Source organism: Schistocerca nitens, chromosome 8, assembly GCF_023898315.1.
Source record: "Schistocerca nitens isolate TAMUIC-IGC-003100 chromosome 8, iqSchNite1.1, whole genome shotgun sequence".
In the NCBI taxonomy this organism is placed as follows: Eukaryota; Metazoa; Arthropoda; class Insecta; order Orthoptera; family Acrididae; genus Schistocerca; species Schistocerca nitens.
Window position 1 is genome coordinate 418,175,946 of NC_064621.1, and position 22,121 is coordinate 418,198,066.

General features: G+C 43.1%; 1 protein-coding gene across 1 annotated transcript in view; it reads left to right on the forward strand.

Annotated features, from left to right (window-relative positions):
• The window catches only part of LOC126199271 (sialin-like), a 113,160-nt gene that overhangs the window by 41,713 nt on the left and 49,326 nt on the right, over positions 1-22,121 (forward strand). Inside the window, exon 5 of the mRNA XM_049936079.1 lies at positions 15,905-16,152. Within this exon, the coding sequence (XP_049792036.1) occupies positions 15,905-16,152 (248 nt within the window). The remainder of the gene's footprint in view (positions 1-15,904; positions 16,153-22,121) is intronic.

Genomic DNA, 22,121 nt, shown 5'->3' on the forward strand with positions numbered 1-22,121 from the left:
CACATTTCGACTGACTGGTAGAACCGACAGGAGGACTACACAAATTGCTTCTCAATACGCAAAATTACAAGGGACTGTATCGATTGTTGTCATTCTGTTGCTCCCACAGACTGATATCACTCTAAAAATAATGCAACCGTCACGTAAAGCTACCACCGACTGAATCAACTGTTTTCATTCGGCTGTTGCCATAGTCTGGTTCCACTCGAAAAAATGAATGAATAATTTAACCTCTACGCAAAATACAACCGAATGTGTCGATTGTTTCCCATCAACTCGGTTGTTCCCATCACTATATAGTCGTTGCAGCATGTTGACGTGCCGCAATAAGTCTCCCCAACGTATGCCACAAGTGCTCGATGGGATTGCGGTCGGGGGAGCAAGCGGGTCAGTCCATTTGCCGAATATCCTCACGTTTCCAAGAGCTCCTCCACCTACACAGTTCGATGCGGTCGCGCATTATCATTCATAAAAATGAAGACAGGGCCAGGCCTGAAAAGACGCTCATGGGGAAGGGGCACAGTGTCACAGTCATTGACCGGTGAGTGTACCGTGTTGAAAACAACACAGCGATGCAACGGTATGTCTCCCCATACCTAGACCAACAAAGTGATCACATTCGACAATTTTCCCCATCTCTCCCTGTATGACGATACGTCCAGCGTATGTCCGTAATAATAATTATTGGCCAGCAAACTGCAGACGCAAACGTTTTTGTGTCATCAGTCTTCTGACTGGTTTGCTGCGGGTCACCACAGTGGGTCAAGACGCGGAGTTTGGAAGCGACCAGGAGATGAGACCAAAGTTGCCAAATGAAATGCGACTCAAAAGAGAAATGAGTGCTTATCGTTCGACATGTCTGATATTGTGGATGTCAGGTATCGGATCATGTGATTTATTCATTCATAGCACGTAGCATGTGCATGCTACAAACTGTCTCGACCTACTACTTGCTCACTTTAAGATGGTTCCCTGAATGATTGCTGCCGAAAGTATTATTTAGACTGAAATGGGAAACAGATAAAGTAACGGAAAATAAAGATATTGTGGCTGAGGGATTCTGTGCACACCACTTCTACCCCAGAGGGCTCACGGATGGCCCTCCTCAACCCAGGAAGGCTTCGCGAGTTAACAGGCAACTCCGTAAAATGTTTAAACAATGAAGCCTTTCAGCGTATCAGGCCTGAGGCGCAGAACGATTGACTTTTGAATCGTATGAGGAGATCCTCATTGATGTCCCTTTTTTCCCGATAATTTCACAGATGTGGTAAGTGCCACCTGCTGGTAGAAATTCTCTTATTATTCAGTATTCTGAAGAAGACAAATTTAAATTTGTTGAAACCTAGGTAAAGTATTCTTTATCCATTGCAACTGGTAGGCTGTTTATAATTTTATCTCTTATTATTGTTTTTTTTCAGTGCCATCGGGAGAATACCTCGCGTCAGTAAAAAGTCTCCGACGCTTAAACACGCCTAGTATGTTTCAGCGACAATATTCAGCTTGTAGTGTGAGTTTCAAAAGAAGCTTAGGGTTTAAAGCTCGGCTGATAGCTAGACCATTAGATACAAAGCACTCCTCGTATTAATTAAGAAGAGTGAAATAATACCGGGAGTGTCCTTTTGAAAAGAACCGTCCTAGTATTAGCTATAATCAATTTAGGAAGGCCATTATAAACCTAAATCTGGATAGCCAGTCGATATTTGGACTGGTGTGCCCTCAAGTGCGAGTCCAGTGTCCTAACCAACGCAACTCCTCACTCGGCGGATTATGAAACTCCTCTTTCAAAATTACGAAAAAGCAATGGACATTTCAACCCATCTAAAGCTTCCCAAGTCAGCTGCTGTTTATCTGTTTCTGAATAGGGTACAGTGGTCGAGCAGCTCGTCATAAGCCACACATTTCGGTAGTCAGTGTTACGCGAAGCATGAGGTGGTGCAAAGAGCGACGCCACTGTACTGTGGATGACGGGAAACGAGTGATCTGCAGAGACGAATCACACTGTACTCTGTAGCAATCCGATGGACGGGCTTGGATTTCGCGAATACCTGGAGAGGTAATCTGTCAACATGTATAGAGTCAACACTGAGGTATGGTGTAGATGGTATTGCGTTATGGAGATGTTTTCGTGGTTAGCGTGTGGTCCCATTATTGCGCTTAAGAAAACGCTAAATGCGGAGGGATACGTACACTTTTCACAGTATTGTGTTTTGGGTACAACAGAGGAACAATTCGGAGGCGATGATCGTATCAGCATGACAGTGCAGCCTATTAAAAACCTGTACATGTGAGGCAATGGTTTGTGGACAATAACTTTCCAGCAATGGACTGGTTTGCCGATAGTGTCGATCTGAACTTAATGGGACGGCCTTGGAGTGAGTTATAAGGTCAACTTCACTCCAGACCCAAGCCTCCAACATCACTACCTTCTTTGGTTTCTGCTCTAGACAAAGAATGGGCTGCCATTCCTCCACAGACCTCCAGACGTCTCACTGAAAGTATTCTCAGCAGAGCTAGATACCCCATAAAACCATATTTTCTGTAAGGGATGTGGTGTCGTGTGAGAGTGAATCAAGAGTTTTTGGAAAGTGAAGAAACACCACAGGGAACTGGTGTCGTATGTGAAGAAAATTTACATATGACCGTCGTTTTATGTAGCCATGCTAATGACCATGGAGAACGATACTTCGTTCCAGATGGGTCATACTATTTGTCATCAGGATATCGTCTTACACCACCTTACTGAGAGGGACTGTGTGTCCGCATGTTACCGCTCCACCTATCGACGTCGGAGCCAAGGTCTTGTTGCATCAATAACCTCCCAACCTTCCACGTACTGCTGCCCACGGATTGCTTCCTTCATTAGGTCAGACAGATGGAAATCGGAAAATGCGAGATCTGGGCTGTAGGGTGGGTGAAGAAGAACAGTCCAACGAAGTTTTGTGAGCTCTTCTCGGGTGGGTGGACTCGTATGAGGCAGCGAGGTGTTTGACAGTGATCCCTCGATCACCTCCAATGAGAGTGTCTGCACGTTCCAACAGTGCAGGAGTCGTAGCAGAGTGCGGCCGGCCGTCAAACGGCAAATTGGACAAGTCTGCGCGACTTTGCTGCGATGATGACAGGCGCCTCGCCCAACGACTAACCATGCATCTGTTAATTACCTCGTCTCCGTAGACATTCGCAAGCACCTATGACTGTGAGATGCTCTGGTTGCCCGACAAAAGAAGCTCAGTTAAAACGCTCTGCTTGGGGAGCGCCTTCGCTACAAACGCCATTTTGAAGGATAAGTGCAACGCCGCAAGCTATTGGAACTTCATGAAACAGTAGGGGATAAAGCAGGAATATTCCACGACGTATCACAACAGATTCTTCATTTTTGTAACCGAAACTGGCTAGAAAACAAAAAAATGTTGCATTACTTATCCAGCGCACCTAGTATATCTACACTCAGTGGGTTTGTGTAGTTTATTATAATCAAGAGTGGAGATAACTGACTTGTAAAGTCTGTATATAACTTCATTCTCTTTTGTGCGTCCTCTTACAAAGTGAATGGGGGCGGCGACGAGAGGGGTATGAGAGAGGGGGACATACGGAGAGGAGGGGATCTACCTCTAGCCAAGAGAAAGCATCCATATTTAGAATGCAGCTGAGCTGGATACCAATTATAGCCATTGATGACCTGATGTTCTCTGCAGGTAATGTTGTTCTTCCGTTTCGCAAACAGCTCAGCAGGTGCGTCACGCGATGCACTTGGACACATGTCTGCAGACATCCTGCGATAATACACAGCAGCTGGCTTGAATCGTCGCGTACAGGTCCGTAATACAACACGGCAGATGTTCGTTTTGTACAAAGGTCGGATCTCAACGTGCGCAGAAGCACCCCGTAGGGTTTAACATTAGCGTCACGAGCTCCAAAGCGATAATAATTTGGTTGGTGATTCATTTCAAATCTAAATCCAGCTGTACAGTTGTCCTACTTAAGACACAGTTGCGATGAGTCGTGGACTGTGCATGGTGCATCATTTCCCACCTTAGTGTTCCAGTCGAAGATGACAAGTGGAAAAATTTAAGCCGATATGCCTCTATTTTTTTTAACCCCATTAGTCTTTAGACTGTTTCGACGCTGTCTTCCACATTTTCTTACCTTGCACCAATGTTTTCATCTCCATAGAACTACCACATCCAATAGTCTTTATACCCTTTGCATATCCTAGTCTTTTCCTGTCACTACTTTTTTTACTCTCTATTGCTCCTTACAAAATCATGTTAGCTTTTTCTGCAAGCTATAGTAGATGTCTCACTAAAGTGTGTTTTGGAATCGTCCTTTATCTTTATATGTAACTTTTAACTTATTTCGACAGCATCACACTTCAAATGTTTTCACTTACAACTTTCTGTGATACATAAAACGACCGCCAGAGTGCACTCGTGTTGTTCGTGTTTAGTACTGTTATCGAGCCTGGTAGTTTATTGCATCTTTTATTAAGAAAAGAAATATGTTATTTGTTGTGAACTAAACATGGACTGTTATTCTTTATAACTAGTGTATCTGAGTGAAATGCGAAACAATGGAAGTGGTGTAGTTACGGAAACTCTTAGGCGCCAAAACTGAAATTGCATAACTGTATTTTAATTAACGCAAAAAATTAATTAGAAAAACAAAAATGTAAACTCAGTAGACTGTCCTATGAAACTACGTGTTGTGCAGGAGGGAGCAGTGCTAGATGCTTGTCGTCACAGACTTACAAGTTCAACACACAAAGCTAACACATAAAAATGCCACATAAAATTACCAAAACAATTTTGAAAGAATGATACACCAAAATATTTCTACAAAAAGTCTATTAAGTTTACGTAAGCATTATGACTAAACAAATCTCAAACACTGAAAGCTGCATATGGAAAGATAACACCGCACTGTGAACTAAAACTGCCTGTATATGAAATGAAAACTGAACTGATCCTTGCCTAAACTGAATCTGATAATAATTTTGAAAAGCAAAGGTAACTGTAAATATGCAACTAACGTGACTGTAAAACAAATTTTTATAGCTTACCTGTCGTAACGGGAAGTTGGTACTGGTCGAAGTAATCAACGTAAAATATGCAGCGCAGCACCAAGCAGGCTAAATAAGGAAGAAAGGACTTGCGCAGTGCAATGCAAGGAGATGCAAGGACATGCAACTATTTTAAAAAGGTCTCTTGTTTCATTCTTACTGTGCTGCGCAAAGTTCAGAGCGGTGACGCACCTAATCAGAAAACATTAACTTCTTCGATGAGAATACGGTGATGCAATATGAACTTGCAAAATAATTAAATTGAAACAAACCTTTGAAACACTGTACTGCAAAAGCTGAAAATCATTGTATAATTATTATAATCATCGTCACAAAAAATAACAAATATTATCCGGCCAAGTGAATAATTAATGAAAATGGCAAAGGAGTGGTAAAAACCTCTAACTTCTGAGTGCGAGCCATGAGAATTGATAACTTTACTTACTCTCGTCTGAACAATGATATAAATAACCCAGACCAATAAATAAAAAATCCTACTAAAAGCTTCCGTTATTCAAACGCATAATTACCCGCAATCGAGTAGTGCAGCAACAACTGTACCTGGTAATCTTCACTTCTGAAATTAATCTTTACCAAATCATATTCCAAAGTTCATCATTCTCTGTAGCTTTATCTCTGTTCACAGCGAGCTATTTAAAACCACACAGTAGCATAGCCAACACCCACCTACTCACTAGAGCGGCCAGCACTAAAATAGGGCTTCGCCGGCCTGAGTGGACGAGCGGCTCTAGGCGCTACAGTCTGGAACCGCGCGACCGCTACGGTCGCAGGTTCGAATCCTGCCTCGGGCGTGGATGTGTGTGATGTCCTTAGGTTAGTTAGGTTTAAGTAGTTCTAAGTTCTAGGGGACTGATGAGTTCAGAAGTTAAGTCCCATAGTGCTCAGAGCCATTTGAACTAATTTTTTAAAATAGGGCTTCAAGGCCATCTCGCCGCCTTCAACATTGCCAGTTGTTTTTATAGTGATAATTTCAAATGTTTGTAAAAATTCAAAAAAATTTCGGGCAACTCAATATTTAGTCTACAATATGATGGAGCACTTTCCAAAAGAAAATTCTCACGAGCTGCTAGGAAAAAAAATGAAAACTAACATTACAAGAAATTTTGGAGGAAAATAATTTTTTACTTCAACCTGTGGTAGTAACAGAATCACTAATGAAATTGGACTGAAAAAAAAAAAAAAAAATAAAGCCGGCCGGCGTGGCCGAGCGGTTCTAGACGCTACAGTCTGGAACCGCGCGACCGCTACGGTCGCAGGTTCGAATCCTACCTCAGGCATGGGTGTCTGTGATGTCCTTAGGTTAGTTAGGTTTAAGTAGTTCTAAGTTATAGGGGCCTGATTACCTCAGAAGTAAGTCCCATAGTGCTCAGAGCGTCGTGCGGTAGCGTTCTCGCTTCCCACGCCCGGGTTCCCGGGTTCGATTCCCGGCGGGGTCAGGGATTTTCTCTGCCTCGTGATGGCTGGGTGTTGTGTGTTGTCCTTAGGTTAGTTAGGTTTAAGTAGTTCTAAGTTCTAGGGGACTGATGACCATAGATGTTAAGTCCCATAGTGCTCAGAGCCATTTGAACCATTTAGTGCTCAGAGCCATATTCAAATGGTTGAAATGGCTCTGAGCACTATGGGACTTAACTTTGTATATATATATATATATATATATATATATATATATATATATATATATATATATATATATCCTCAAAGTTTACAGATGCATATGCTGCTTCTTTTATTTAGTATCGTTAGTGATCTTGAGTTACACGAGTGTGGGTCTTTGCTATCTCTTATTATTCACCTTGGAGAGTATTTAGCCAGAACGTGGTTCATAAAGTCTTTCAACTTTAACTACAATTGTTCTGCGTTTGCCAAATCTGAACTAAATGTTTTGTAGTCATTCTTTAAAGGAAATGATATTGACTCTCAAACAGTTCGACCAAACAAAAGTACTCCTCGCTGTCTTGAAAATATTTCTGCCTTTGGTGACCATTGTATCTGTAATAGCATTATGGTCGCTGATCCCTCTCTCACTGGTACACTCTTAGTAACTAGGAGATCTATAATATACAAGGTACTTTCAGTAAGTAATGAAACACTTTTTTTATTGAAAGTATGTTAGTTTTATTCAGAATTCCTGTACACCATATTATTCCCCACTCTTTTGATTACAAAATGGATTTTTTTCAAAATAGTCTGTGTACAGTACGACGGTCTTACGCCACCTTAGTAGGAGGGCCTGTATGCCCGCGTGGTACCACTCTATTAGCCGATGTTGGAGGCATCGTCTTGCTTCATCATCTTCCCATCATCCACGTACTGCTTCCCGTGGAGTGCATCCTTCATTAGGCCAACCAGATGGAAGTCGGGAGATGCGAATTCCGGGCTTCAGTGAGGAGGAAGAATAATCCACGGAAATTTTGTGAGCTCCTCTCGGGTGCGCAGATTTGTGTGAGGGCTTGCATTGTCATGGAGAAGGATAAGCTCGTTTGCATTTTTATGGCGACGAACACGCTGAAATAGTTTCTTCAGTTTCCTGAGGGTATCAAAATACACTTCAGAGTGGATCTTCGCACCATGAAATGGGACGTCACACAGAATAACTCTTCGGAGTCCCAGAAGACCGTCGCCATGACTTTATCGGCTGAGGGTGCGGCTTTTAACTATTTCTTCGGAGTAAAGGTGGTGTGGCGTCTCTCCATAGATTGCCGTTTGTTTCGTGTTGTAAGTGGTGAACCCATGTTTCACCACCTGTGACGACGTTCGACAACAAACTGTCACTATCAGCGTAGGGCGCAAGAAATTCCGCACAGGTGGTCATTCGTTGCTCTTTATCGTCTGTTAGGCGGCAAGGAACCAAACTGGCACACAGCTTTGGGTACCCCAACCGTCGGGCGAGTGTGTCAGTACTACCAACCGAGAAGTCCAGTTTAGCAGCGAGATGTTTGCTAGTGATCAGTCGATAACCTCGAATGACAGTGTCCGCGAATTCGAACACTGTACAGCAGCGTGCTGCCGACCGATACGCGAGAGATCGGACAGGTTTGCACGACCTTGTTGCAACGATGACAGACGCCTAGCCCAACAACTCACCGTGCTTTTGTTCACTGTTGGCTCTCCGTAGCCATTCTAGCAGCACCTATGAAGATCTGCAATACTCTTGTTTTCCGCCGGAACGCACCTCCCTTACAGATGCCGGTTTCAAGGCTATGTATAGCGCTGCCCCATATCGGAACTTTATGAAACTATATGGGCTGAAGCGGGAATATCCCACGATGACCCACAACAAATCCTGTATTTTTCAACCGAAATTGGTCGACAAAAAAAAAAAAAAAAAAAAAAAGTGTGATATTACCTACTGAACGCCTCATACCTTTCACTTTTGAGCTATCAGACTAGTTATTCGAGGTCATTCTTAAACAAAGTTTTCAACAAGCCTGAATGGCCCGACCTGTGTTTATGGCGTTGGTTGATTATTCGGAAACTATTTCAAAAGCATTGTGTTCAGTTTTAAGTGGTTAGAACTGTGAGCCCTGACATCCAACTTGTCAGAATTTATTATTAAGCTACTGAATTCGTCTCAGAAAATATCTATCACAGCCATAAACTGAGCTAGCGAAAGCCAACCAAAAGGCAGATATTCGTTGAAGAATAGATTTGAATCGAGAAGGTTCCTGACTGTTTTTGTTCATCCTGACCAATGAAGACGTACCAGCCGGAAATGAACATCTGCTGTACCTGCGCCCTATAAGTAAAAACTTACCGTACAGAATCTTTGGTTCAAACAATTTGAGTCTCATAAATTACAGTGTACGCAAATACCAATGCTGAGGCGGATGCTGTGTTGCAGCCGCAGGGACAAAATCAGAAATGAAATCCACAGAAGATCAAAACGGGTAACAGACATTCTCGAGAAAATTACCAGGCTGAAAGAAAAATGGAATGGCCACATAGTGCAGCTGGTAAATTAAAATGATGGTTCATTTTTGACGTTGGGGGCCGGAGTCCTCTGAAGGGTGGCGGCATGAAATCAAAATGACTGCTGTAAGACAGTGGTAATTGACAATATAGAATCGAAAATGAAGAATATAAAAGATGCCTTCATTCATCTGTGGACAGATGATGGCCATAGAAGAAACGCCAGTTGGAAATTAGAACTAGCTCGTCTCGAATCCGAATCCGTTACATTAGCCGTTGCACCACTCCGCACAGTAAGAAATTTCCTGCGCTTCGTAATGCGTAATTGGCGTAGCTACAGCAAGCAGCTGTTCTCACAAAGGAGTAACCAAATGAAACGAACGCTAAATATAAAACCCGGACACCGGAGCTTACTTGTCCATTTGTTCTTACATTCGCTGCCTACGCTTTAGGGCTGTAATTCAATCATTGTAAACAATTTTTTATATTTTCGTACATTTAAATGAACATTAATTTTCATAATAAATATGTTCAAACAATGAAAATTCTAAATTCGATGTAGGCCATGTCCAGGTGTAACCCAGTAACGAGTTTGATGAAGATCGAGTTTAGTACCACAGGGTTTGATGTTTAATTTAGTATTTTATTTTCTCGCGTAAGACGAGTACCACTCTGACTGTACTTCGTGTGTAGTCCTCAACCTGGCTAACTAGCCACTCCACTAGTTAGAGGGAGCTAACGGCGTACCACGCCCAGTAAGGGCGCACCCAGAATACGACTGTAGTCATCCATACAGGCTACAGCGTGTCTGCTTCGTATTTCAATTATGTTCTAATAACCGTTTAAACAAAGAAATACATCAACAGGCATGAGAATACTACTTCTTCTAACTCCATTTCAAGGAGTGTATGTTGGCCAGTTTCGAAACCAAGGAAATGTAACGAAACTGTTGTCTTCTCTTCATTGCCTCCCTATGTACCATTTTGCAGTTTCGTTCAATGCAGGCGCTCAGGTAACAGCCTTTTGATGTAGCCATACCGTTTTTTTTTTTAAATCTAATATCTTCTGTTTTTACGTCTAGACGTGAAGTTGTTGCCTCGTATCTTCACTCCGCGCTCTTTTAACATTAGTCCAAGAAGTTACCTCAGAAACTTCATCTCAGAAGCCTCAATTCTTCGTCCAAACATCTAGTTTTCACTTTCGTACGTAAGAGCACGCTAAGCCGCCACGTTGTGTGGGTTTAGTGTTATCTCTTTCCTCATAGTTCTACCAAGATACTTGCTTACATAACCATTTATAGCGTTATGTTTCTGCATATTTTGAACCACATCTGAAATAGTTCTGCAGATTGATACATCTGTCTCGATATATTTGAACGAGTTTACCTGTTCTACTGTTTTACTGTTTATCATTATTTTTGCTCTTCTTACAGATGTAACCATTTTATAAGTATTACTAAAACGTTATTCGATTTAAACACTTTCTTGTAAAGCGCTTTTACTGTCTGCTAGGGGAATTGGATCCTCTGCAAAAAAAAAAAATTGTTAATAAATTTGTTCCTTCCCAGGTCCATCCGTTTTGGGTTTTTAGACTTCCATTCTTCTAAAACTTTTTGTTCGTATACAAGATTGGTGAAAGACCCCACCCTTGTTTTAGTCCCTGGTTTTCAGTCAATAACGGTTAGTTTATACTAATTTTAGTGTTAACGTAAAGTCGTTTAATAGCATTCAATAACCTTAGGGATACATTGTAATCAGTGAGTATGTCCCATAATTTCAACATGCGTATCTTATCATAGACCTCCTCATAGCCTAGAAACAAAAGAAATTGTGGCTTCTTGAACTGTCTTCTCTTCTAACAGAAGTATTGCTTTCTTGAAATCTCTTCTCTTTTCTATCAGATATTTTAAAACAAACGATGCATGTGCATGGGGCCTGCCTTTACGACATCGGCATTGCTCCTCTCGTAGAAATGTTTCTGACATTTGTTGGAGCTTCCTTTTAATAGTAGATGAGAATGCTGATAGTTTATTTAAATTTTTTAACTTCTTGGGAGACATCTTATGGCCAATAACTGGAGACTGGTACTTATAGATCCTATAGGGATTTTTGCCTAGAGAATAGATTTCTTTCAGACATTTTATCCATCATTTGCCATCATTCATTCTATTTATTCTACTGTGAAGTTTCACGAAAGTACATGGCAAGCATATTTCAATACCGAAAAGAAACTGTCGTTGAACGTTCTTTTGGCAGGAATGATGACAATCTTTATTCCAAACATATATGGTATTAATGGTAAGATTCTTAAAAATCAATGGCGATGAGTGTTCCGTAATAGCTTATAATAGTAATGGGCTTAGTGTTGTGAGCTAACATCCGAAAGTTCGCATTACACGCCCTAAATTAGACACTTGTGATCCTTTGGTTTAATTGTCTGGCTGACGGCAAGTTTGCGAAATACAAAGTTAATATAACATATAATAACAGTAATAGTAATATCGGGAATTAAATTAACGATCCATAAATGATGTAGGCCACACAGTTGCGATTTGGTTAGAATAATGTTTATTCAGAAAGCAAACTAATAGCGAAAGTGGACGTATTTAGAATTACTATTACACACGAGCGCATATCCAGTTGACACAGTTCGTTCACAATCCCATCGCGAAATAGAAGTCTAATATTCCACCTCGTTACCTTTACGAAAAGTTAGGGTTCACACCAGGCGCACGCCTGCTAACCGGACAAAGTCCCGTGATACCATACAACACGAAAGTTTCTAAGTCGTTTCTCTTCCTAGCTGCCTAAAGACCGACCGTCCGCTTTCACGTCTCCACCAGCACTGACCTCGAAGCGGTCCATCTGATTGGCTACAATTTATTCTACATTACTTTACATTTTAACATATTTAAATAATAAAAGCTTGACCACTGTCACGTTCTAAATAAAGTAAAATTAATATCCATTGCATAATAAACGTAAAATTCTTTTACATAAAACCAATACTATTTCCTTCTTAGCGTTGAATGTCACGGCCACTAGCCTTGCACCAACGTGCTTTCTGATAAATACAGAATAAAAGTAACTATTATGCACTAAAATTTACAACACATGTTCTATTACCTAATGCTTCAATAAGGTGTCATGCTGTCATCGTTCAATGTGTTTTGTGTGGAGGAAATGATGATCTGATGCTTAAATGAAAATATAGATAATTTAAATTTACTATATCGTTTAAACAAATAAAGTTACGGAGTTGATATTTACAACATTTGTCATTCTAATGATGCCCTTGTATTTTAAATGTCGATCGTTAAGATTGACCAAAGCGTTCAGATTTTAGCATTCAGGTCTTTGTTACAAAACTTGTCAATTTCACTTTAACAGTAAATCCTAAACTATTATGGATATGATCAATATTCAAGTTTTATTGGGCTCGCCATGAATTTTTATGGAGGATGGCAGATTAAAATACTGTGGCTTGTTCCCTGCAGTACTACAGAATTAAATAGTTTTCATAAATGTTTCCCTTTATGGCCGACCTTAGGTCCGCCATTTTAACACTGCTACGTCTCTTTGGCCACAAAAGTCTTCTACTGGGTTTCCCTATGACGTAGTTCTCGTCTGTCTCACTCGCACACTGCAGCGCTTAGGCCTCAATAGACAATAGACGCCTGTGGACGTCCCCATATCGTGGTGAACTGGTGTCCTTTGTGGCACGCGGTCATGGACGACAGGGTTCATTTCACAATTCCTGTAGGATGACCCTTTCGGCCATATATTTAAATGAGACCGCAATGCTCGTTAGCTCACAGTGTGCATAGCAGAGAAAAATCAGAGAAATGTAAAACAAAATGCTAGAAAAAGAGAAAAGTGTGTAGAGATGAACGTGAGGACGTCCTTTGAGAGAAACAGCCCAGAAAATCCACAGGAAGCTGTACAATGAAGAAGACATGGGAACTAACCGGCCAGTGCATGCAACACATGAACATCTGTGCGACATAGGGGCGATATCAAGTGTCCAAGCTGCAGGGGCGTTTCCTCGCCTAATAAGACCGCATCTTTACCATCTAACGGAGGCCTGTTGTGGACGCGGGCTCTACAATGCCCATAAAATGCGCTTCCTCAAAACTTCGGCATTATGTAGAACACTCTGACTAAAACTCCTTAGAAAGTCTCTGATCACTAATCTGTCGAAGATGTGCGGAATACAGTAAACTATTTTCACACAGCTGCTAGATTATACTTGAAAAGTGTTAACTCCGCACAGTGTTTTCGAATACGAATTGGACTGAAACAGGAATGTACTCCGATCACAGTTTCGACTCCACTTGTTGTGGCAGTGCATAACCAGCAAAAACGATCCATCGGTTACGACAAGAAACAGCTCAGATAAACTTCTTGCCTTAAGACTGATCTTGTAAGTTGTTTTAGTCAGAGTATTCTACCCAATTCCGAACTGACGAGGAGGAGCATTTTTATGGACCTACAAAAACCGCAAATGACTGCACAGGGTGCATAGATAGAAATAATTATGAAAAATCCGCCTCGATTGCACAAACTACCTGATGGTTACCTAGGTTTCAGCGTGGGTAACCACGTCGTCTTCAGAACAAATATAAAACAGCTTGCCTAAATAGGCATAGTCAAGGGCTAAAATCAACACCTACAGCGACAAGGCCCCATAAAAATTTTTACAAATACACGGTACATGTGTACCAAGTCAAAAATATTACTTATCTCAACCATGTGTGTGCTGCCTCGCCCCAGCCAACGTACGATGGTCACAGGCTCTCCAGGCTGAGTTCGGTGGAGAGCCTGTGACCATCATACGTTGGCTGGGGCGAGGCAGCACACACATGGTTGAGATAAGTAATATTTTTGACTTGGTACACATGTACCGTGTATTTGTAAAAATTTTTATGGGGCCTTGTCGCTGTAGGTGTTGATTTTAGCCCTTGACTATGCCTATTTAGGCAAGCTGTTTTATATTTGTTCTGAAGAAGACGTGGTTACCCACGCTGAAACCTAGGTAACCATCAGGTAGTTTGTGCAGGCGAGGCGGATTTTTCATAATCATTTCTATACTTACGATTGCTGACGCGCTGCAATGCTGAAAGTGCATAGATAGCTTTATGATGTACTAACCTGACTGTATCGTCAGCCTTTGGGGTACGATCAAAATAATGGATTGTTTAATTAAGGCTCAGTATAATTTAGTACAACGTCTACATCTGCATCAAAATGATTATTCTTCACTTCACTCTTAAGTGTCAGGTAGAGGGTTCACAAAACCACTTTCAAAGGATCTTGAATAGCACGTGGAAAAATGAGTACCTAAATATTTCTGCCCGAGGTCTGATTTTTCTTATTTTATTACATTGGTCATTTCTCCCTAAGTAAGTGAGAGCCATCGTTTCGAATTCGGAGGAGAAAGTTGAAGATTGTAATATTGCGGAAGTATCCCGCCTGATGTTCTAAGTCAATCCTATCTGGTGAGGATCCCATAGGCACTGTAATACTCCGAAGAGACAGATCAAGCCGGGTTAGGCAGTCTCTTTGGCAGATATGTTGCTTTATCTAAGTGTTCTGCCAATAAAACGTAGTCTTTGGTTCGCTGTCCTTTCAACGTTTTCTGTGTAATGGCTCCAGTTTAAGTTATTGGCAGTGGTAGTACCTAGGCATTTAACTGAACTGGCAACCTTTAAATTTGTGAAATTTATCGTCTAACCGGATATAACCGTAATTTTTTTGTATCCATGTGGATGACCTTACACTTTTTAAAGTACTGAAGAAACTGCCACTTCTCGCACCACATCTTGTTTACAATATTTTGTAATTCATTTGGATCTTCCGATAAATTTGTTAGGCAGCAAATGACAGCACCCTATGCAATCCAAGAGGGCTGCTCAGACCGTCTACTAATTCGTTTGAAAACAGCTGAGAGCCTATAACGGTACCTTCTAAAATCTTAAATATACCATTGGTTTTACTATATGACCCTTCGTCGGTTACTAGGATCTGTGAACTTTCCTACAGAAAATCACGAATCCAGTCGAGCAGTTAATACTGTACTTCATAGGCAGGGAAACTGATTAGATGTGACCATCGGTGTCAAAAGTCTTCTGGAAATCTAGAAATATGAAATCACGTGAGATCCCCTAGCGGTATCACTCGTTACTTCGTGTGAATAAAGGGACTGTTATATTTCACATGAATGGTAATTTCTGAATCCGCGCTGGCCACGTATGAATAGATCGTTTTCTTCGAGGCATTTCGATAAGTTGGTACACAGTATATACTCCTAAATCCTACGCTATATGAATGTCAATGATTTCGGCCTTCAGTCTCATAAGAAACTTTAGCCTTAACGCCCGCTATAAACACTTGCACCTCCTAGTCTACACTTGATATATTGAGTTCTTCCCTGCATTGTACGAAATCTCAGATTTTATAACTAATTAAAGTTGTCTGCCATACCAGTCTGAAATCAAGTTTTAGCTTAGAAGGACGTTTAGCCTTCTAAGCTGTTGAACGAATGGTCAATTCTAGACAGCATTTTCCAGCACGACAACATCTAAGAATTCATCATCAGTGGTGAGTGAAAAAGTGCTACTCTCTGAGTAATATCAGTGCATAAAGAAGTGAACTACATGTGGCTATAATCCCGACACATGTTTTAGTTAGCGACGTAATCCGTGCAAAGTACACACAGTCAGAAAAAATATAAAATGTTATAAACATTATCAGAAATATTTCATGGACGTATAGAGATAACTCACTGCTAATCGAACACTAAGATTCTTATCAGCATTGTTTAACTGTCTCAGTAATATATCCTATCTCAGTTTACTATCATTTCCATCGTGATTCGTAAATGGAAGATGTAAACTAATCATTTCCTATTCTGTTGCAGCAAACTACTTAGGTACCGTGCTTTCTATGGCTTCGTCAGGAACAATGGTGAAGAATTTGGGATGGAGTTCCGTCTTCTACATATATGGCGGTATAACGACATTTTTAATCCTCCCCTGGGTTTACTTTGTGTATGACGACCCAGAATCTCATCCCAGGGTCTCAGAGAAGGAGAAGACATACATAATAGAAAATACGAAACGCAATCGTATAGAAAGCAGTGACAAGGATCCTGACGCACATGATAAGGTATAGTATAAAAAAGTTTTTTAAGTAATTAATTGTTGTATCTCTTATCACTCAATCGACGATTATGGTATGAGCACGCACTTAAATATGCGTTGCTCCACTTGCCGAAGGAGCCGGCCGATGTGGCCGAGCGGTTCTAGGCGCCTCAGTCCGGTTCCGCGCTGCTGTTAGGTCGCAGGTTCGAATCTTGCCTCGCGCATCGATGTGTGTTATGTCCTTAGGTCAGTTAGGTTTAAGTAGCCCGTAAGTCTAGAGGACTGATGACCTCAGATGTTAAGTCCCATAGTGCTTAGAGCCATTTGAGCCATTTTTGAACTAGCCGCAGGAAAACTACAGTTTGTTTCAGTATGTGTTCCATTAGTTCCGATATATGTCAACGAATAAGTAACACCAAATATCTAGACATAAGTAATCTAATTTCCATAATTACAAGCAAGTAGTCAGCATTCTAAGTGGGTGCTCAGTGACAAGTAAGATCTGATTAATCTGGGAACCAGGATAGCAAATAGCGTGCAACATAGTGTTCTTCATCTCCGTGAATATCTGTTACAAATAGTTGTCTTACTGGTAAGAGAGCATGAAAGATATTGAAGTACAAGGTGTGGACAAAAATGTGAAACACCAAAAACTCAACTCATTACCATGCCCAATACTTTGTAGAAAATCCTTTGACATTCAAACCAGATTCCAGCCGTGTCTGATTGCATACATTCAAGTCCTGTATGGTTTTCAAGGGAATTTTATACCATTCTTCCTCCAAAATAGTGAAACGTTAAGGTAACGATGGTGGTGGTGGATAGCGATTACGCATCCGTCTCTCCAAAGAAGACCACAAAGGCTCAAAACACATTTAATATCTGGCGAGTGTTGTGGCATGAGAGATGCGACAGTTCGTCCTCGCTCTCACAAAACCAGTCCTGGACGATGCGAGCTGTGTGAACAGGGGCGTCACCATTTGGAAACGAACGTTGTACCATGGGGTGGGCCTGACCAGTCAAAATGGCCACATTATCCTTAGCAGTAAAGTGATCTTGCAGAGTGACAATGAGATCATTTAGAATACCGCGATATGGTTTCCTAAATCATCACCGAACCCGCCATGTTTCACTCTTAGGACGTAAACTCCGCCAAAAGGTGGAATCAGTGTGAGACGAGATTCACCCGAGCAAATGACATTCTTCCATTGCCCCATAGTCCACTTCGTTTTCGGTCGGCCATGGTGGCCGAGCGGCTCTAGGCGCTTCAGTCCGGAACAGCGCGACCGCTACGATCGCAGGTTCGAATCCTGCCTCGGGCATGGATGTGTGTGATGTCCTTAGGTTGGTTAGGTTTAAGTAGTTCTAAGTTATAGGGGACTGATGACCTCAGATGTTAATTCCCATAGTGCTCAGAGCCATTTGAACCTTTTTTTGTGTGTGTGTTTGTGTGAAATCTTATGGGACTTAATTGCTAAGGTCATCAGTCCCTAAGCTTACACACTACTTAACCTAAATTATACTAAGGACAAACACACACACCCATGCCCGAGGGAGGACTCGAACCTCCGCCGGGACCAGCCGCACAGTCCGTGACTGCAGCGCCTGAGACCGCTCGGCTAATCCCGCGCGGCTATGATGTTTTTCTGCTTTCTCTGTTATGTGTTATAAATCTTCCATACAGTGCCCCTTGAAACACCAAACACTTCGGCTACCTCGGTTGCAGCAGCACCCAGCATACGAGCACGCCCACGTTCGAAATCACTTGATTTCGACATAACACACTCACAACTACACAAAACAGTGTTCTGATCACGACTGGCATACGCATCGTGTTGAGGACACTGCACAGGTGCCGTTCATGGTTTAACACAGTCTGCAGGCTTGGCTAACATCTGCATTTATGTACAAGCATGTATTTATTGCGGTGTTTTCATGTCTATGTCCAACCACTATAGTTTACATAGCGTACGTCGTGTTCCATGGATCCCGCGTAGAGAAATCTCTGGGACATACAATTAAGTCAAGAAAGTAAATTTTATATATGTGCAACACAATATATGAGTTAACATTATGAAATATAAGCGTGTTGCAACGACTATATTAGTGATGAAATAACATAAAACATTGCTTCTAACAGTTTCTGTGAAGATACCCATTATACCTGTGGTTCACGGAACTGCCCACTGTCTAAAACACGACTATACCATTCAAAACACATTTAATATACTCTAGCAGGTTGTTGACTACATGTGTATCCTCTTTGATAGAAGCTGTTTTTGGGCCTAGTATTACGTTCCAGTTTTGCCCACCGTTTTTTATGAGGAAAGGAAGAAACGGTGATAACGTCAAAAGACATTAGTGACTGTATGTGTAGTGTTGGCAGAAGAGCCAACACCGTGTTGCTAGAGGAGGTCGAAATGCACGCGTTTAATTACACGCAGACGGCCGTGAGGTCTGGAACAGGACAATGTCTTGAGAATTGCAAATAAAGTACGTAGATGATGTAATACTTAACTTTAATCCATAATTGGTGTACATCGCTCTTGACGGTACAGGTTTTATAATAAGCTCAATATAACTGGTAATGGCGCCTTGGTAGGTCGTAGCAAATGACGTAGCTGAAGGCTATGCTAACTATCGTCTCGGCAAATGAGAGCGTGATTGTCAGTGAACCATTCCTATGAACGTCGGCTGTACAACTGGGGCGAGTGCTAGTAAGTCTCTCTAGGCCTGCCGTGTGGCGGTGCTGGGTCTGCAATCACTGACAGTGGCGACACGCGGGTCCGACGTATACTAATGGACCGCGGCCGATTTAAAGGCTACCACCTAGCAAGTGTGGTGTCTGGCAGTGACACCACATTCCTCCCCCGCAAATCGGCGTACGGTTGCGTTATAAGGCTTCCGCCTGCCGTGGGGAGGCCCCCATGTTGACGTATGCGACGAGTTGGGGAGCCTAACAACAGGCGAGGCCGTGCCACCCGCACCCGGCCATTCGGTCCGAGGGGAGCTAGGAAACGCGTGAAAACCTAGTCCAGGGTGCACGCCAACATGCGGTGTATGCGCCCGTAGAGAGACAGGATGGGCCGAAGGGTCGACCTCCATCGCGTCGGGGTACCCGACGGGCGAAGACGACATCTGGTCCGGAGCGGGCAAGAGTTCCAAGTCGGAGGACAGCTGGTCACGGGAAGCGATCGGCGGCGCGTGACCCAGGGAGGCGCCCGGCGGTTGCAGCGACGCGTCCACTGCGGGCGTCGCCGGCGGGAGAACAGGCGGCGGCGGCGGCGCGTCGCCATGGGGCAAAATGGAAGGCATCGTCGGTAACACCTGGGGATGAGGCGAGCCAGTAATGGGTCCCCAGGGCGCTGACATGACGGCACCGTCGCTGAAAGCAGACGGGGAGCGGCAGAACCCGTGCGACGACAGAGGCGCAGCTGATTGAGATGCCGACGCACCTCACCAGAGGCCCCCAAAACCAGATACATAGCGCGGCCGAGGCAGCGAAGAATGCGCCCTGCGAGCCAACGCCGTGAACCGCGATAGTTGCGATAGTATACAACGTCGCCTGGAGCAAAAGCAGGTGGCTGCCGCTGCACAGGAACCTGATGCGGCGGATGTAGCAAAGACATCAAGGTTCGATGAGGACGACCGTGGAGCAACTCAGCCAGCGAGCGACCATCTCGGGGCTGAGAGCGATACGAGGACAAGAAGAGCAATAACGCGTCCTCCCGAGAATGCGACTCTTTCAGCTTCAACATCTGTGACTTGAAAGTCCGGACCAATCGTTCAGCGGCACCGTTTGACTGAGGCGAAAACGGCGCGGATGTCAGATGTTGAATACCATTGGCCTTGCAGAATGACTGAAATTCTGCGGACATGAATTGTGGGCCATTGTCGGAAACAATAGTCTGCGAAAGACCTTCAATGCAAAAGATAGCAGACAACGCTTGGATGGTGGCAGATGACGTCGTGGAAGACATCCGGACAACAAAAGGAAAATTACTGAATGAATCTACCACAACCAACCATCGAGCATTCCAGAATGGACCAGCAAAATCGATGTGTAAACGTTGCCAAGGGGAAGTGGCTTTCGGCCATGCAAAGAATTTCCGCAGTGGCGCGGAATGTTGTTCGGCACACGCCATGCAAGAAGAGCACATATTCGTAATTGCAGCATCGATTTCGAACCAAGTACAGTGCTGACGAGCAAGTTGTTTCGTTCGCACTATACCCCAATGTCCTTGGTGTAGAAGCCGTAAGACAGAGGACTGTAACGAACGTGGGACCACGACCCTGGATTGATCATTATCAGAACGCAACAGCAAAACACCACGTCGAACAAAAAGTCTCTCCTTGTGAGCAAAAAATCGGCGAACCAACGGATCCTCGATCCGTGACTTTGACAAGGCCATTGCGTAGCAACAAAACGCAAAACGGTAGCAAGGACATGGTCAGCAGCTGTGGCTGTAGCTGCACGACGAAAATCAATCGGAAACGATTCGACCACGTCATCGGTTTCCGAGTCAATGAACATGCAAGCAAGTTCGGAAGAATCGAATGCTCTATCCTCAGCAACAGGCAAACGGGACAACGCATCGGCGTTTCCGTGCTTAGCAGTGGACCGATACAAGATATCGTAGCGGTACTGCGAGAGGAAAATAGACCAGCGAATGAATTTCTGCGCTGTACGTGGAGGTACAGGCTTGTTCGGATGAAAAAACGACGTCAAGGGTTTGTGGTCGGTGATGATGGTAAAGTGACGACCATACAAGAAATCATGAAACTTAGTAACACCAAATACGAGAGCCAAAGCTTCTTTCTCAATCTGTGAATAATGTCTTTGCGCAGACGAGAGCAATTTGGACGCAAAGGCAATAGGGCGATCATGCGATCCATCTTTGTGCGCAAGCACAGCACCGATCCCGAAATCCGATGCATCTACCATCAACAAAAGGGGTTTCTGGGGATCGAATGGCGTAAGGCAAGTATTTGAAAGCAATGCCGATTTCAACTGGCGAAAGGCGCGTTCGCATTCCGTCGTCCAGACGAACGGAACACCTTTACGGCGTAAGCGATGAAGCGGAGCTGAAATGGAAGAGGCGTTGCGCACATATTTCTTATAGTAATTCATTTTTCCCAGCACACTCTGTAGCTGCTTCAAATTCTGCGGCGAAGGCAAGTCTTGTATGGCATGGAGGTGCTCGGGACTGGGATGTATGCCTTGGGCATTGATTACATGTCCCAGATAGGGTAAGTCACGAGCAAAAAACACACATTTGTCCTTCCGCAAGCGAAGACCATTTTGTCGCAAGACCTGAAATAATGTTCTGAGATTGGCTAAATGTTCTTCTTCCGTCTTTCCGGAGATCACAATATCGTCCAGATAGTTTGCTGCAGTAGGGACCGACGCACAAACAGTTTGTAAATATTGCTGAAACAATGCAGGGGCGGATGCACACCCGAATGGCAGTCTTTTGAATCGATACAAACCAAGATTCGTGTTAACCACCAAGACGCGCTGGGATTCGTCGTCCACTGGTATTTGCAAGTACGCATCTGCTAGGTCCAACTTCGAAAATTTTTTACCCGGGCACAGTTTGTCAAAAAGATCTTCCGGGTGGGGTAAAGGAAAAGTTGCAATCACTAGTTGTGGATTCACCGTTGCCTTGAAGTCCACACAAAGTCTCAATTTTCCGGAATGTTTTGGCAATATTACTAAGGGTGAGGCCCAGAGAGAAGCCTGCACACGTTCAATCACACCTTGTGATTCCAAATCGTTCAATGTTCTTGCGACCTCATCACGCAATGCATGGGGAACATTGCGCGCTCGGAAAAAATTCAGTTGCGCGTTTACTTTCAGTTCCAAATGTGCTTCATAGTTCTTAGCGCAACCAAGGCCCGGTGCAAAAATGTCAGCAAATTCTTCACATAGACGAGAAACACTGGCTGAAGGCACAGTCTGGTTCACTGATAGGACCTGATTTACTATAGACA